Below are 17045 nucleotides of genomic sequence, written 5' to 3'. Positions count from 1 at the left end.
TTGTGTTATTGACTGTACGCTTGTTTATTCCATGTGTAACTCTGTGGTGTTGTTTGTGTCGCACTGATTTGCTTTATCTTGGCCAGGTCGCAGTTGTAAATGAGAACTTGTTCTCAATTAGCTTACCTGGTTAAATAAAGGAGAGAGAAAAAGAATGCTAATTGATGATTGTTTAATAATGGTATGGTCCATATTGAAACTGATAATTGATGATTGGTTAATGGTACGGTCCATAGTGAAACTGATAAGTGATGATTGGTTAATAATGGTACGGTCCGTAGTGAAGGTTCCAGGTAGGCTATTTAAGCCTTGTAATTTCTGTCTAGGCCAGGCAAGGGACTGGTTGTGGACAGGTATTATTAAGGCTGGAGTTGTTTGAGTGCAACTGTTTTTTGGGGTAGTTATCCCCAGCAACTTCCAGTTTGTTACTTTCTTTTGTAAATAATTGTAAAGTTTTTGGTGGCTTATTTTCCTGTTTGCTAGTAAAAGCCTCACCCGGGCAAGAAAAGTAAAGAACTGCTGTTGCCTCCTCACTGTAAAATCCTACCGCATGGTCTCTCACTCATCTTGGTATAGTAGGTCTACTATTGAAATACATAAATTAAGCTATCAACTGTGTCAGAAATTCATAGTTTTCATATTTTTTCAAAATGTTTTCAGGTTTTCGCTCTCACCATTTAAAAAAAATAGAAAAGCAACATAATTGGATATTCTAAGTCCACATCAGGAGATCACTTTTAAGAAATGTAGATTTTTGAGTGTAGTTACCCTTTAATTCAAGTGCACAGGCACTAGCACTGTTGTTGGTTAGTGGTGTTTCTGTATTGCACATGAGATGGAGTTTACAAAACCAATGTCCACTGGATTGATGCAAATAATCATGATATCATTCTGCCAGGTAGGTATAGGCTACTTTATAGCTAGTTAACATTTAATTGAGAAGGATTTTGGGAAAGCCTTTCCATCTAGGCTACCAGAAGATGATAGGCCGATCATTAGCATCACTATATTTTTCCTGTTCCTTAATTGTTTGAAACCTGGATGTTTTACTTCATATTATGAGGCATGTCTTACCTTTGTTCAAAACAGCCACGCCAAAAACCAAACATAGAAATAAATATTTTATAAACAGTTCCTCATATGCAGTCTCCTGTTCTCTTGGCTTTCAAATCAACTTTCTTTCAATGTCTAGGAGCCAAAGGCATTATGCTAGTCATATGTGACTTGTTCTATCATAATCAGTCACATTGACCCCTAAACACATTTGAAGTTATATACACTGCTGGAAAGAGGAGATTTTAAGCTTCAAAACAATGTATAATTTGAGTATTAACTGTTCCAATAGAGCACAGCATAGCTAGTTACAACGGAGATCTCCCTGATGAACTGTTTAGAGAAAATCACCCTCAATGTTTGTAGAAGACTTATATTGTTATTTAACATCACTTGTAACTGGCTGGCTACTAATTTAACAGTTTGACAAGATAATGTGCTAGCTAGCTGGTTAATATGATTAAAACGAGCTTGTGGGTATGCTAGCCAGCTAAACAGCTAGTTAGCTAGCTTGTCAGTAGACTAGACTGTTAGCTAGCCATTGACTCATCTTGATAGATGGTTGTTCTTATCATGTGACATTTAAACGTGTACTTAAACTATGATTTAGGACATATAAATTAATTAGGTTGGCTAGAAAACATGTTGTTCTAGTGAATTCTCTTTTAGGCCTACCACTGTGTGGACATTCCTTGCTGCGCTTAAAATGTGAAGAAATAATAGTTTATCAACATTTTAAGCTAAACATTATGATATATTCCATCAGCCTTATTAATTGATACGGCTTATAACTCCACTACACTACTTTGATACGCATCAGTGGGGATTAAGAAGTGAATATACGCAATGTACACTGAAAAGAAACAGGGTTACGGTGTATACCTGCGTATAGTTTCCACTACACCACTGCCCACCATGAACCATGCAGCATACTGGGTTCAAGCCTGCTCTATCCCTGCTGTCTTGAGTCTTTTACCTGGAGGTAAAACTTTGATGTATACCCATCCGTCCAGTCATTTAACAAATTAGAACATGAAAGTTTAAGGCATTCTCTGAATGTAATGAAATCGTTGTTCCAAGAAAGAATCCATACCTGAATCAAGTCGTTTATTCTGCTGGCTCCTTTTGGTGCGATGGACAGCATTGTCTCTGTCTTCTTTGAGGTGAGAGTTTTTGTCACTGTTCCCCAGAGGCAACCTATTCTGTTGGTCAGTGAAGGATACAAGGAAAAGTGTTATAAAATTGAAATAGAACTGTTGTTTGCATTGGAGTCTTTATCATTTCAATTAGCAAGTCATGAGAACTTCCATAAGATATACGAAATGTGTTCATATTATCTCATAACATTCATGGAAATCACGGGCAGTGTGTGCAAAAGAAGACAAAGTTTATGTTCTTTCAAATTATATTTCATATCCAGACTGGGATTAGATTTGTCTGGTTTTTTTTGGCCTTTGTTGACACAGGATTGAATTACTTGGCTTTGTTCACTTTGAGTATTTATGAGACCTGCACTTATGGAACATAAATTAGACCAAACTGCAACGCGATAAGCAGAGTTCCTCTCCACAGATACTAGGAAGAATGGGAGAGGGAGAAAGTGTGCAAGAGATGAACATTTCAGATGCATGCCCAACTCCAGGGGAAACCATGTGAAAACATGATTCCATTGACGGAAGGCATTAGGCTTGGGTACAAGATGCAGAAAACCAAACCCAGGCAGACTCTGTCTGTTGGATAGTAGACAATCCTATGTTGAGCTCATAACGCTGCTCTTGGCAGAGCAGGCTGCTCGTTGCCGAGGATCCTACTTGAGATGTGGTATTGATTACTCATTGAAAATAGCACATTTTATGACAATAGAAAGCAGCAGCCATCAATTCCAAAAGTCCACCAATAACCTTAGGGCAGGAAAATAAATGTTATTCTTGACTGGGTTTAAACATGGGTTGTCTGCATTCCACAAGATTGTGTGAGCCTGCTTATATAAAGCCTGGGTGAAGAGTTATAGGGAATTTTGCCCCAATACATTACAGGACACTAATAGCTCATTTTCACTAGTTCCGTCTTCCATAAACGTGTCTTCAAACTACTGTTTCAAAAGCCCTACATAAATGAGTGACGCTGATTAAGGCAATAACGTACCTGTAAAATTATGGGAAAATGTGCAAGAGAGACTAGGGCTTGCCAAACGTGAACAATGAACATTACCCATCCGTCACATGACTCCCAGCTAAAAGTTTCATTTTATGGCCCCTCTGCATTCCTTTGGGGTGATAGTCCACTTCCACCAACTATCATTAGACTCTTCAGAGGTGAGTCTCATATGCTGGTATACGCGTGTCAGCGTTTATAGAGTAGTCTCAGTTCTATATGGATATTGCACTGATATCAGGGTACTTACTACCTACATGACATACTTTACTCTAAAACATTGGAGTTCAGGACAGGAATGTTACACGAGAACTGTAACCAATGGACTTCATTCCTTTTACCTCAAATACAATGTAATAAGAATGGATTTATTCAGCAGTACTGAGGATGTACGGTCATACTGTAGCTGAGTGAAACCAACAACAGGCAGGCTTCTGTGGATGTTTTGCTCGCTGCATGCCGGCTTAAAAATGCTAGAGTTTGTGCTTAACTCTGCACCTGGCCAACATTAAAACCGGGCAGGACAATAAAGGGTGAAAGCAGTGCTGGGAGTTTATTTGTTTATCAGCGGGGCCTTTGATATCCCAGCCAGCCCGTAAAGGGAGAGGACAGCCAAAACTTTAGTTACCCTGACAGGCACTCATTATAGTCTGTAGAGCCTGAGACAAGACCTCTGAACCGCAGCTTTGTGTCAACTTGACTCTCACCAAGTACTTTTCCATTGAGGTATTATAACAACCAAATAGATGTAGTTTATACAGTATGCTGTTGCTTACCTTTATGATACAAATGCTATCTACATTACAAAAAGTTATAAATATGAAGAGTAAATGTGTACCTTACAATCTAACAAGAGGCTTCCATCCAATTATTACAGAGGAGATCCTCAGTCCAAAATAAATGACAAGTATGGGATGACAAACACTATGATGTAATCTCATTTGATTCACCCCAACAGAAGATCACTACATCCTGACAATTACTGAGCATGTCAATCAAATATATACTGAATGAAACAAGATATCTGCAAACACAGCCTATAGCGAGAAAGAACACAATGTTGTTGGACAAAATAATAACAATTATTTTATTTTATTTTATTTTTCAATTATTGAACAACCGAACAATACAACACAGCAAGAGTAAGTACTACAAAAAAAGCTTATTCAGCCCTCCCCACTCCTCCCCCAAATATTTTTTTTATTAAAACAATTACAAATTACAAAAAAATTAAATAATGTTTGAATAATAATAATAATACTAATAATGACTAAATAAGACAAAAGACAAGAGAGACCAACACACACACAAAGCAATATAAACAGTACATTACGGAGAGAGAATATTGACATCGATCTACAAGCACATATCACCAACCCCAATGGAAGTATTTCCATATAGTCCAGGAAGGGTTGCCATACAAAGTAGTAGTTGAATTTATTTCTTAAAGCATAGGTCATCTTCTTAATAGGAATACACTTATTCATTTCAGAGAGCCATCTTGGAATTGGGAGAGGGGAATCTGATTTCCATGTCTACGCAACACATTTTCTTACAGTGGCAAGGGCGATTTCTGTCAATTTGATATTGAAGTTATTCCTCAAACTCACATTTGTAAAGTTACCCAGAAGGCATATTTCAGGGTCAAGTGGGAAAGGGACCTCCATAATTAAGGTATCACAAACATCATGCCAGAAGGCTTGTAATATAGTACACTGCCAAGTAGAATGCAAAAAAATCCTTCTGTTGTTCCACATCTGAAACACATTTCTGATATTTCAGGGTTTTATCTATGTAGCCTCTGAGGTGTCAGATAGAGTTGGTGGAGGAAGGTGTAATGTATAAGTCTGTATCTAGAGTTGATAGTCACTGATACACTATCTTGGCATAGGTCCGACCATAGCCCCTCATCAATTGTAATATTCAAATCAGATTCCCATTGCTCTCTTGACTTATGTACATCTGGTTTTGGTCATTGTTGCATTAGCAATGAGTACACTCTGGATATAAATCTATATGAGTCATGGTTATTATGGAGTTGTTGTTCAATACTTGATAGATGTAGAAAAGTAATATCTCCAAGACTGCTTCTGAGAAAGTTTCTTAACTGTAAATAACAAAATAAACTATTATTGGATAACTGGTATATTTCTCTTTCAGCTCAAATGACATAAGCACCCCATCTATATAACAATGTTCTAAATGACATAAGCACCCCATCTATATAACAATGTTCTAAATGACATAAGCACCCCATCTATATAACAATGTTCTAAATGACATAAGCACCCCATCTATATAACAATGTTCTAAATGACATAAGCACCCCATCTATATAACAATGTTCTAAATGACATAAGCACCCCATCTATATAACAATGTTCTAAATGACATAAGCACCCCATCTATATAACAATGTTCTAAATGACATAAGCACCCCATCTATATAACAATGTTCTAAATGACAAAAGCACCCCATCTATATAACAATGTTCTAAATGACAAAAGCACCCCATCTATATAACAATGTTCTAAATGACATAAGCACCCCATCTATATAACAATGTTCTAAACGCGTTATTCACTTCTCATGCCACTGTTGAAATGTTTTGCTATTCAAGATCATTGGCAGGAGTCTGTTTTGCCACAGAGGTGTTTTGGGTGACAAGTCTTGTTTCAGACCAAATAACTTAATAAATTAATGGTACAGGGATTGCCCTTTTTGTTGATATAGTCTTGGGGTTCCACTTGTAGATAATATTACTCCCAACCTTTCCATTAAGAGGAAACATTTCCAAGAAAGGGCTGGTTCAGTTTCAAACAAGAAATACATCTAATTTCTACAGGAAATCACGGACTACAAAAACAAAATACAGCCACGTCACGGATACCGACGTCACGCTTCCAGACAAACTAAACACCTTCTTTTCCTGCTTTGAGGAAAATACAGTGCCACCGTCGCGGCTCGCTAACAAAGTCTGCGCCCCCCCCCCTCCTTCTCAGTGGCTGATGTGATAAAAACATTTAAACATGTTAACCCTTGCAAGGCTGCTGGCCCAGACGGCATCCCTAGCCGCGTCCTCAGAGCATGCGCAGACCAGCTGGCTGGTGTATTTACGGACATATTTAATCGCTCCCTATCCCAGTCTGTTGTCCCCAGATGCTTCAAGATGGCTAACATTGTTTCTGTACCCAAGAAGGCAAAGATAACTGAACTAAATGACTACCGCCCTGTAGCACTCACTTCTGTCATCATGAAGTGCTTTGAGAGGCTAGTCAAGGATCATATCACCTCAACCTCAACCTTACCACCCTAGACGCACTTCAGTTTGCATTCTACCCCAACAGGTCCACAGATGACGCAATCACCATTGCACTGCACCTATCCCATCTGGACAAAAATAATACCTATGGAAGAATGCTGTTCATTGACTACAGCTCAGCATTCAACACCATAGTACCCTCCAAGCTCATCATCAAGCTGGAGGTCCTGGGTCTCAACCCCGCCCTGTGTAACTGGGTCCTGGACTTTCTGACAGGCCGCCCCCAGGTGGTGAAGGTAGGAAACAACATCTCCACTTCACTGACCCTCAACACTGGGGCTCCATAAGGGTATGTGCTCAGCCCTCTCCTGTACCCCCTGTTCACCCACGACTGCGTGGCCATGCACACCTCCAACTCAATCATCAAGTTTGCAGACGACACAAGAGTAGTGGGCTTGATCACCAATAACGACGAGACAGCCTACAGGGAGGAGGTGAGGGCACTCGGAGTGTGGTGTCAGGAAAACAACCTCTCACTCAACGTCAACAAAACAAAGGAGATGATCGTGGACTTCAGGAAACAGCAGAGGGAGCACCCCCCTATCCACATTGAAGGGTCAGCAGTGGAGAAGGTGGAAAGTTTAAGTTCCTCGGCGTACACATCACTGACGAACTGAAATGGTCCACCCACACAGACAGTGTGGTGAAGAAGGCCCAACAGCGCTTCTTCAACCTCAGGAGGCTGAAGAAATTTGGCTTGTCACCCAAAACCCAGAGAAAATTTTACAGATGCACAATCGAGAGCATCCTGTCGGGCTGTATCACAGCCTGGTATGGCAACTGCACCACACTCAACCGCAAGGCTCTCCAGAGGGTGGTGTGGTCTTCACAACGCATCACCGGGGGCAAACTACCTGCCCCCAAGGACAACTACAGCACTCGATGTCACAGGAAGGCCAAAAAGATCATCAAGGACAACAACCACCCCAAGCCACTGCCTGTTCACCCCGCTATCATCCAGAAGGCGAGGTCAGTACAGGTGCATCAAAGCTGGGACCGAGAGATTGACAAACAACTTCTATTTCAAGTCCATCAGACTGCTAAACAGCAATCACTAACTCAGAGAGGCTGCTGCCTACATTGAGACCCGATCACGGGACACTTTAATAAATGGATCACTAGTCACTTTAAACAATGCCACTTTAATAAGGTTTACATATCTTACATTACTCATATCACATGTATATACTGTATTTTATACCATCTACTGCACCTTGCCTATGCCGCTCGGCCATCGCTCATCCATATTTGTATATGTACATATTCTCATTCACCCCTTTAGATTTGTGTGTATTTGGTAGTTGTTGTGGAATTGTTAGATTACTTGTGAAATTTGTGTGTATTAGGTAGTTGTTGGGAATTGTTCTATTATTTGTTAGATATTACTGCACTGTTGGAACTAGAAGCACAAGCATTTCACTACACTCGCTTTAACATCTGCTAACCATGTATATGTGACCAATAACATTTGATTTGATTTGATTGTAATTCCCACTGCCCAGTAATACATGTTGTTAGACAAGATTATTAATGAAAAGTAATTTGAGGTCTTAAAAACGATCACACAAGCCTTGTAAACATTGAAATTAGAGTAAAACTTCAACCTAAATAAATGGACTTAACTTGACTAACAGGTTGTCACATCAATCTAATTTCAACATAATCATCAGAACTCTGTACTGTATACATTGAAATTGTGATGAAAATTCCACATATTATTATATTTTTTTGGATCATCCTATACTCATTGGTGTTAATTAGGTACACCCATGTACCGGGTCAGACCCCCCTTTGCCTCCAGAACAGCCTGAGTTCTTCAGAGCATGGATTCTACAAGGTGTGGTGTTCAAACATTACTAAATTGGTGTCAAGGGACCTAACATGTGCCAGGAAAACATTCCCCACACCATTACACCACCGCCACCAGCCTGTACTGTTGACACCAGGCAGGATGGGTCCATGGACTCATGCTGCTTACGCCAAATCCTGACTCTGCCATCAGCATGACGCAACAGGAACTGGGATTCATTGGACCAAGCAATGTTTTTCCACTCCTCAATTGTCCAGTGTTGGTTGGTGATCGCATGCCCACGGGAGCCGCTTCTTCTTGTTTTTAGCTGATAGGAGTAGAACCCGGTGTGGTCGTGTGCTGCAATAGCCCATCCGTAAGAAGGACCGATGAGTTGTGCATTCTGAGATGCCATTCTGCACACAACTGTTGTACTGTACCGTTATTTGCCTGTTTGTGGCCTGCCCAGGGTGCGAATTACAGGGGAGCCAGGTGGGGCACAGCTCCCCTGAATGAGACATTAGCTCCCCAGTAGCAGTGGGCGGGTAAAATCAATGGGGAAAATTCAACCACATATTTGTTTTATCACAAAACCGGATAGCAACCTCTGTCCAGTGAAGTCCACAAAGCATATTGCATGTACAGTAACATTAGCAAGTTTATGTTTCCAATATTTTCGGACCACAAAACAACTATTGATTTAGAACCACAGAGAGTTACCGCGAGTCACAAAGAAAACAGGAGCTGCCTCCACTATTCCAGCACCATTTCAACATCATCAAATCATCTCTGCTTAGTCTAATACACTGACAACTAAAAGATAAAAAACAATTTAGTCCAATCAATGTAAGCTAAATATGTTGTGGCTGTCCATGGTTCTGATTTCTGTGTGTGTGTGTGCGTGCATGTTTGTGTAAGCAGAAAACATATGTTGACTCACCCTACTTGTAGAGAAATGCCAATATCATCCTTCTCTCTTTCATGTTGACGAAACTGTCCACCACTCTGTCATACATTACACGCTTTTATTTTTTGTTGTCCTAGGCTACTTGGCTAAAAGCCTAACTTCCATCCATGGGAAACGTTAGCTAGTTAACATTAGCCTTATACATCTAGCTATATATTGAACTTCCATCCTTTAAGGCCAGGGGCACAACAATGTATGAATTAATGGTTGGATCAGAATCAGCGTTATAATCATTGGCCAATACAGAGAATTAAGTAAAACCACAAGTCCAATGCCCTATCTCCATCCATGGCTAATTTAGTAAAGGGACAATTTTTGCCAGCTGGCTAGCTAGCCACCGGAGGACAACAACAAAACCAGATGCAAAAATTCAAGTTTTTCTGTCAATGATGGATGGGTGTAAGCATCTGCCTCTGATTCCAAAGAGGCAAAAGTTGCATGTTCAAATCCAGCAATAGAAAGATATTTTTGTAATGGTTAGGTTTAATGCCTAACCTTAAGAATTCTGAGTTAATGCCTAAACTTAACCTTAAACACTTAGAAATTTGACGTTTGGAACTACATCGCAATTTTTTTTTGAAACATGGATGAACGTCTAATTCTGACGTGAGACTGTGAGAGCTGGTTGGTCCACTCAGTAGTGCTGAATTTCGGCCTCAGCTGAGATCCTTTACGCATAGATTTTCCATTGTACTTCCTCATTTTTGCCTTTTGTTTGCCATGCATCCTTGATAACAATAGCCTATATTTCAATGCAATAGATGTATTTATTGCTTTATCATTGTTTGCTTTTGTCAGTCAGCTGTTTAGAGTGCTCATTGCTTTGTTTTTCAGGTGCACGCCGGTACTGGTGTTCCCCGCGCCATCCGTGGCCAGAAGTAGTAGACCATTTATGTAGATTTATTATTTTCTACGAATATTCGTTTTTTTTCCTGGGTCAGCTGATGATGGTCGACAATATCACTAGACAACTAGCCTACAGCTAGACAGTAATGTGCATCCAATCCATCCAACAAGTATACGTTAATGACAGTAAGCCTATAAGATTACTCTTTTGGTTAGAAGAGGTTAACATTCGGTTAGAAGCATTCGATTTTGCAATGTGATAGGCCTACATTATATTGGATTTGTGTGCCCATGAGAACTGTTTTCATGACAAAACGTAATGAAGTGTTACGTGGCATAGTTACACTTACAGTGCATTTTCAGAGATCTCCAAGATCCATAAAGGGTTTAAGTTCAATGTTCTAATTCAATTGCTAAATGCTTAATAATGACAAATAATACTCTCATAAATGTCATTAACGTAAGGAAAGAAAGGTAGTGTTTTATGTTGCACAATCTGTGAAGACTCCAATCATTAACTCCTGAATTATGGACAACTCATGAACTAGGGTGTAAAACATGTTTTGATTCAATTAATGTATTATATTGAATGTAGGCTACCTGTTCTCTGTGTATTCATGTCTGCAAAATTGCCTCGGCTGAGAGGGTAAGCTACCGGCAAAGGTGGCCTAGTGTAGGGTAAACGCAAGTAAACATCGTTTATCCACCTTTTTCAGAAAAATGCATTGAAAGTATAAGGAGTGTAATTTGTTATTTTGGACTGGACGAACATGCCCCGGTATCCTACTTTTTGAAGTGATTTGTATGACAATCATGACTGGTTGTGTTTATGCCACATTAAAAGGTAATACATTTTTACCTTTTAAATGACGTCTTTATTATTAGGCCCATAAAAATTGCACGCGCTAACCCCCCCAAATGTCACTATTCTTGCCATTCTCCTTCGACCTCTCTCATCAACAAGCTGTTTTTGGCCACAGGACTGCCGCTGACTAGATGTTTTTTGTTTGTCGCACATTTCTCTGTAAACCCTAGACACTGTCGTGCGTAAAAAGCCCAAGAGGCCAACCATTTCTGAGATACTGGAACCGGCGCTCCTAGCACCGACGATCATACCACGCTCAAAGTCGCTTAGGTCACTCATTTTGCCCATTCTAATGTTCAATCGAACAGTAACTGAATGCCTCGATGCCTGTCTGCCTGCTTTAAATAGCAAGCCATAGCCACGTGACTCACTGTCTGTAGGAGAGAACCATTTTTTTGTGAATAGGGTGGTGTACCTAATAAACTGGCCACTGAGTATATATTGGGTTGAATTTTAGGTTTAATTAGACGTTATTTGACCTTGTTTCAATTTTGATAGTAAAATGTTTGTTTGAATCAACATCATTGTTTCAGCGTCATGCTAACAACCTAAATAAAGAGGTAGATTGAGATAAAATGTGAAGCCACAGTCCAACGATTTCTGCCTGAACAGTGACTCCTACTGGTATATGAGGGGTAATGCACTTCAGTGAGAACAAGTCTACCATCCAGATGCCTACCTCTATGTTTGCTGCTTAGCTTTGGAAACAAGCTCTTTTTAATTTCAGCTGAGCTATCATGTCAAAATATTCAGACATTGATCAGCTTCAATACTCATTTGAGTAGACTACCTAAATAACATTGAATAGTTGAAAGTAACTCAAACTTTTCTTAAACAAGCTGTGTGTGAAAGTAAATTCAGAGTGAGGTTGGCTTTATGTAGGCTGTATTAACATCTGATTTGCCCAAAGCACACCATCATTTCAACGTGAAGCTAGCTACGTACAATATACTATCATTCGTCTATGGTTGACTGGATCTTTTGAAGTTTAGAAGTAGTTACCTTAAGCTCTATAAATAGGATGCCAAATGCATGGTATTAATAATACACTTTTATCTTTGGTTATTGTCTTGTATATGATTCAACAGAATTTCAACCACCCAATACATTGAACATAGGATGAGGAACTTTCAACGCAATTTCAACGTATACAGAGTTCTGACGAATATGTTGAAATTAGATTGACTTAACCTGACTAACAGGTTGTTATGTCAATGTACTTAAATTGAAGTTTTACTCCAATTTCAATGTTTACAACTCTGGTTGAAATTAGATGAAAACAGTACTGGTTAATGACTTTTTTTTAAATCCAATGTATTTTCCCTGTTGAGTCCACGTCACAATACATTGACAAATTATATTGAAACAACGTTGATTCAACCAGTGTGTCCAGTGGAAGCGTTCCTTAAAGCATTTCTTAAAGGTATTGGGTTTCATACTTACAGGATTAAGAATTAAGGTCTCAAGAATTGGCAGGAGAACATGCTCTCCGAGCAGATATTGTCTTTCAGTGGGATGGGTAAAACTAACAATCTGCTAGGTAAACTGTGCTCACAGTACTCTACAGCAGTTGCCATATTTATGGTGCACAAAGACATGTGAAATCTATATGTGATTGCCCATGGCATGACAATTACAAATATGTACTTAGAGTTCTATCATGAAACCCTCCCAGAAGAAATCCAGACCAGAAAGAATATGCAAAACATGATAATACTGTACTCATAGCACTGGAGGCTCCTCAGAGGAGGAAGGGGAGGACCATCTCCTCAGTGAATTTCATAAAAATCTAAATAGTGAAAAATTAAAGAAGTTATCCTTTTTAGATAAAACTATTCTAAATATATTCACATCACCAAATAATTGATTAAAACACTGTTTTGCAATGAAGGTCTACATTAGCCTCAGCAACACTCTGTAGTGTAGCCCCGTGGTGTAGCTGGAAGACAGCTAGCTTCTGTCCTCCTCTGGGTACATTGACTTCAATACAAAACATAGGAGTCTCATGGTTCTCACCCCTTCGATAGACATACACAGTAATTATGACAACTTCCGGAGGACGTCCTCCAACCTATCAGAGCTCTTGCAGCATGTTGTCCATCCAATCAAAGGATTAGATAATGAATTTAGTACTGAAAGCATAAGCTACAGCTAGCTAGCACTGCATAAAATGTGGTGAGTAGTTGAATCAAAGAGGGTGAAAGACAATAGATGAACAGTTTTAAACAAATGAATTTCTTAAAAAATTAAGGAGAAGAGCAAGCTAGCTATATTTGGTTGTATTTTTTTTTTACTTTCACTTTCACTTAGCTAGCAAATGCAGCTAGATAGTTTAGCCTACTCAAACACCCTGCTCAAACAGAGAGGGATGCTATGTTCGCTAGCTGGCTATGGCTATCCAACACTGGAACTCATCCAAGTCAATGTAAGCTTTTGGTTTTATTCATTTATTGCCACTGGGGCCCACTGGTGTAACTGCTAAACTGATTTCTGACTGTAAAATGTACTGCATGATTGTAGCGGGTTTACTAACGTGTTAGTTGTAGTAGTTCTAGTTGACAACGATGTAGGCTGTGTGTAGCGGTTAGCTGTCAAGATATGAAGGTTTGGCTTGGAAAGGTTTTTCGCCTGGTCACAGACAGCACTGAAGTCCACAAGCGAAGGGAAAAGGTGAGAGGAGGAGAGCGTGTAGATAGTTGGAAGAATGAATTATATATACATTGAGCAAAGTGATCATGCTGTTTGAATGTGGCTGCTATGAAAGTGAACTGTTTTGCGTGTGATCAGGGGTGTATTTATTTCCGCCGATTCTGTTGAAAAACGTTTCTTAAATGGAACCAAATGGAACCAAATGGGGATAAACTTACCTGATTTTGTCCAATATAAACTCAAATTTGCAATTGTTGGACTAATGATTACACTCTAGATCAGCTAGATGCAGGCAAGAGTGTGCAAGGTGGTATTTAATGTGTCACAGTCTGTCACCTTGATTACTCACAGTTCTCTCAACCTGTGCATCTATGTTGTAAACTTTCATCCATAGGCTAGGTTGTAGCAACCTCATGATGGGTACAGGGAACATTTGAGCATCATGTAGAAGCCTAAACCTATTGATGTTACATTGAGCTGTGTGAATGGAATATGAATGACAGTCATCCAATATGCTGTAATAGAAATAAGGCCATGTTCATAAAAAATAAATAATCCTCCCTCATCTTAAACGGCACCGACCGCCACTGACTCACAGTGAAACACAAATCTCCTGTCTAGTTTTAATTCCCTTTACAATACAATCTATTGTACAGTACTGTACATGTTCCAATATAAGCCTCTACTTTGATTCTACCTTGTAGTGTGTCAAATGTGCACACAGGTTGGAAAAGGATGAAATGAGGTAACATCTGCAGCTTGGAGATAACAGTGATTCATTAGACAGGTCAAACAGCATGAGATGTGGGGGAGAAGAGAGACTGTGTTTATTTTATATTTACCCTTTATTTAATTAGGGAAGTCAGTTAAGAACAAATTCTTATTTACAATGACAGTTCTAAGAACAGTGGGTTAATTGCCTTGTTCAGCAGCAGAACGACAGATTTTTACCTTGTCAGCTCGGGGATTTGATTTCGAAACCTTTCGGTTACTGGCCCAACGCTCTAACCACTAGGCTACCTGCTGCCCCAGGCGGTGTATAAAGCAACAGGAGAACAGATACTAAGTAAATCAGACAGGCGACAAGATAGAAGGTAGCAGAGAGAGAGAAAATGAGAGAGAGGTTCCCTGGGGAGCAAGGGGAACACATTCAATATTAGAGGAACCCAGTGGGGGCTGGGGCGGAGTGGGGAGTATCACCACTACCGGAACAGATGCTGACCTGCCAAATGCTAACCTAATGCGCCGGGGCTCTGAAAGGCTGGAGAGACGCGCTGTCTAGACTATGCAACATGAGTCTGCTGTGAGACATGGAGCATTTCTATACAGGTGGCGTTTCCAGGTGCGTTTTAAATTGCACCTTTTATACTGATGGCGGACATTGCCATCTCATTCATCACACTGTAATAGGGGAGATCAGTGTACAGACCTTTCACCCTGTTTCTAGTAGTGCAGCTGGGACTGGGACCGGGATGATGTACTCAACTGAACTCCACACAGTCAAGAGACCAGGAAGGTCTATACTGCATGGGCCCTCCCACCAGGTCACTATTGTACACAAAATAACCACTTCCAAAAAAGGTTTGTCACAAGTTGTTTATCACAAATCAGACTAAATAAAATCAGGGACACATTTGTTGATTAGCATAACAAGGTGTGTTTAACATATTTTGTTTAGCACTTGTTTGCATATCATGCCTGATACTAAGACAAGCTCAGGAAGCATGTTTCCAATGTGCTATAACCGCAGTTTTGTGTCTGGCAACATGTAATGTATCAAACAAATGTAGGCCCGCTAAGCATACTTGGGCAAAGAAGTCTGCATACATCATTTCAGTAGAACAATGGTTATAACAACTTTAATTAGTGTGATATTCTTGCCTGCACGAACTGGATTGAAAGACATTGAATGATGCCTCGATCATAAGGTTACAACAAGTCCACATCTGGAGCCTGAGGTCACATCAACATGCACTTGGGTCTGAGGCTTGATGTAAAGGCTCCTATGTGTTCTTCTTAGGGGCCAAGCCCAAGAGGGAGCCCACAGCCAGTCAGACACACACGCTAACCCCTGAGGGGGCTGGAGAGACAGTGGGTAGAAAAACACAAGAGATGTGACTTATTCCTCATCACTGCTGCAAACAGACCACCCAGAGTCTTGCCCTTGACGAAAGGCCAACACTGTTCTATTCTGTGTGGAGTTGAGTTTGAAAAATGTCTTTCCTCTCTCTGTCTAAACAGCATGTACTGTTGCTGAGGGGTCAGTCTGAATGATTATGCGACATTGGAGTGGAAAAGTACGTACTGTACATATGCAGTGTTTTCCCTTGGATTGTTTTGAGCAGTGATGGCAAAGGGTAGTGGGGGGAGGGGGTGCATTGCAACTAGTGTTAGTGCAATGCCATACTAGCTGTTCACATAGACTTCCAGTCAGTGAGGAAACAACTATCCATTTAAAAGAGTTTTGGGTCACTTAGAAATGTCCTTGTTTTTGAAACAAAAGCGATTTTTTTGTCCATCAGTGTCTGTATCTCAGACTGGCCAATAAAAATAAAAGATGAAGATGGGCAAAAGAACACAGACACTGGACAGAGGAACTCTGCCTAGAAGGCCAGCATCCCGGAGTCGCTTCTTCACTGTTGACGTTGAGACTGGTGTTTAGCGGGTACTATTTAATGAAGCTGCCAGTTGAGGACTTGTGAGGCGTCTGTTTCTCAAACTAGACACTATAATGTCCTTGTCCTCTTGCTCAGTTGTGCACTGGGGCCTCCCACTCCTCTCTCTATTCTGGTTAGAGCCAGTTTGCGCTGTTCTGTGAGGGGAGTAGTACACGGCGTTGTACGAGATCTTCAGTTTCTTGGCAATTTCTCACATTGAATAGCCTTCATTTCTCAGAACAAGAATATACTGATGAGTTTCAGAAGAAAGTTCTTTGTTTCTGGCCATTTTGAGCCTGTAATCGAACCCACAAATGCTGATGCTCCAGATACTCAACTAGTCTAAAGAAGACCAGTTATATTGCTTCTTTAATCAGAACAACAGTTTTCAGCTGTGCTAACATAATTGTAAAAGGGTTTTCTGATGATCAATTGGCCTTTTAAAATAATAAACTTGGATTAGCTAACACAACGTGCCATTGTAACACAGGAGTGATTGTTGCTGATAATGGGCCTCTGTACGCCTATGTAGATATTCCATAAAAAATATGCCGTTTCCAGCTACAATATTAACAATGTCTACACTGTATTTTAGATCAATTTGATGTTATTTTAATGGACAAAAAATTTGCTTTTAAAAACAATCACATTTCTAGGTGACCCCAAACTTTTGAATGGTATATATATATATATATATATATATGTGTGTGTGTGTTAAACAAATTACGTCAGATTTTTAGCA

At 39.9% G+C, this 17045-nt stretch overlaps 1 protein-coding gene across 4 annotated transcripts in view; it reads right to left on the bottom strand.

Moving 5' to 3' along the window:
* LOC106567777 (uncharacterized) overlaps window positions 1–17045 on the bottom strand; it is a 65015-nt gene that overhangs the window by 24485 nt on the left and 23485 nt on the right. For all 4 annotated transcript variants that reach the window (XM_014137502.3, XM_014137503.3, XM_014137504.3 and 1 more), the window contains exon 2: window positions 2147–2255. In XM_014137502.3, coding sequence (XP_013992977.2) covers window positions 2147–2255 — 109 coding nt within the window. The remainder of the gene's footprint in view (window positions 1–2146; window positions 2256–17045) is intronic.

Source organism: Salmo salar, chromosome 13 (genome assembly GCF_965601325.2).
Source record: "Salmo salar chromosome 13, fSalSal1, whole genome shotgun sequence".
NCBI lineage: Eukaryota > Metazoa > Chordata > Actinopteri > Salmoniformes > Salmonidae > Salmo > Salmo salar.
This window is presented reverse-complemented; position numbering and strand designations above follow the sequence as displayed.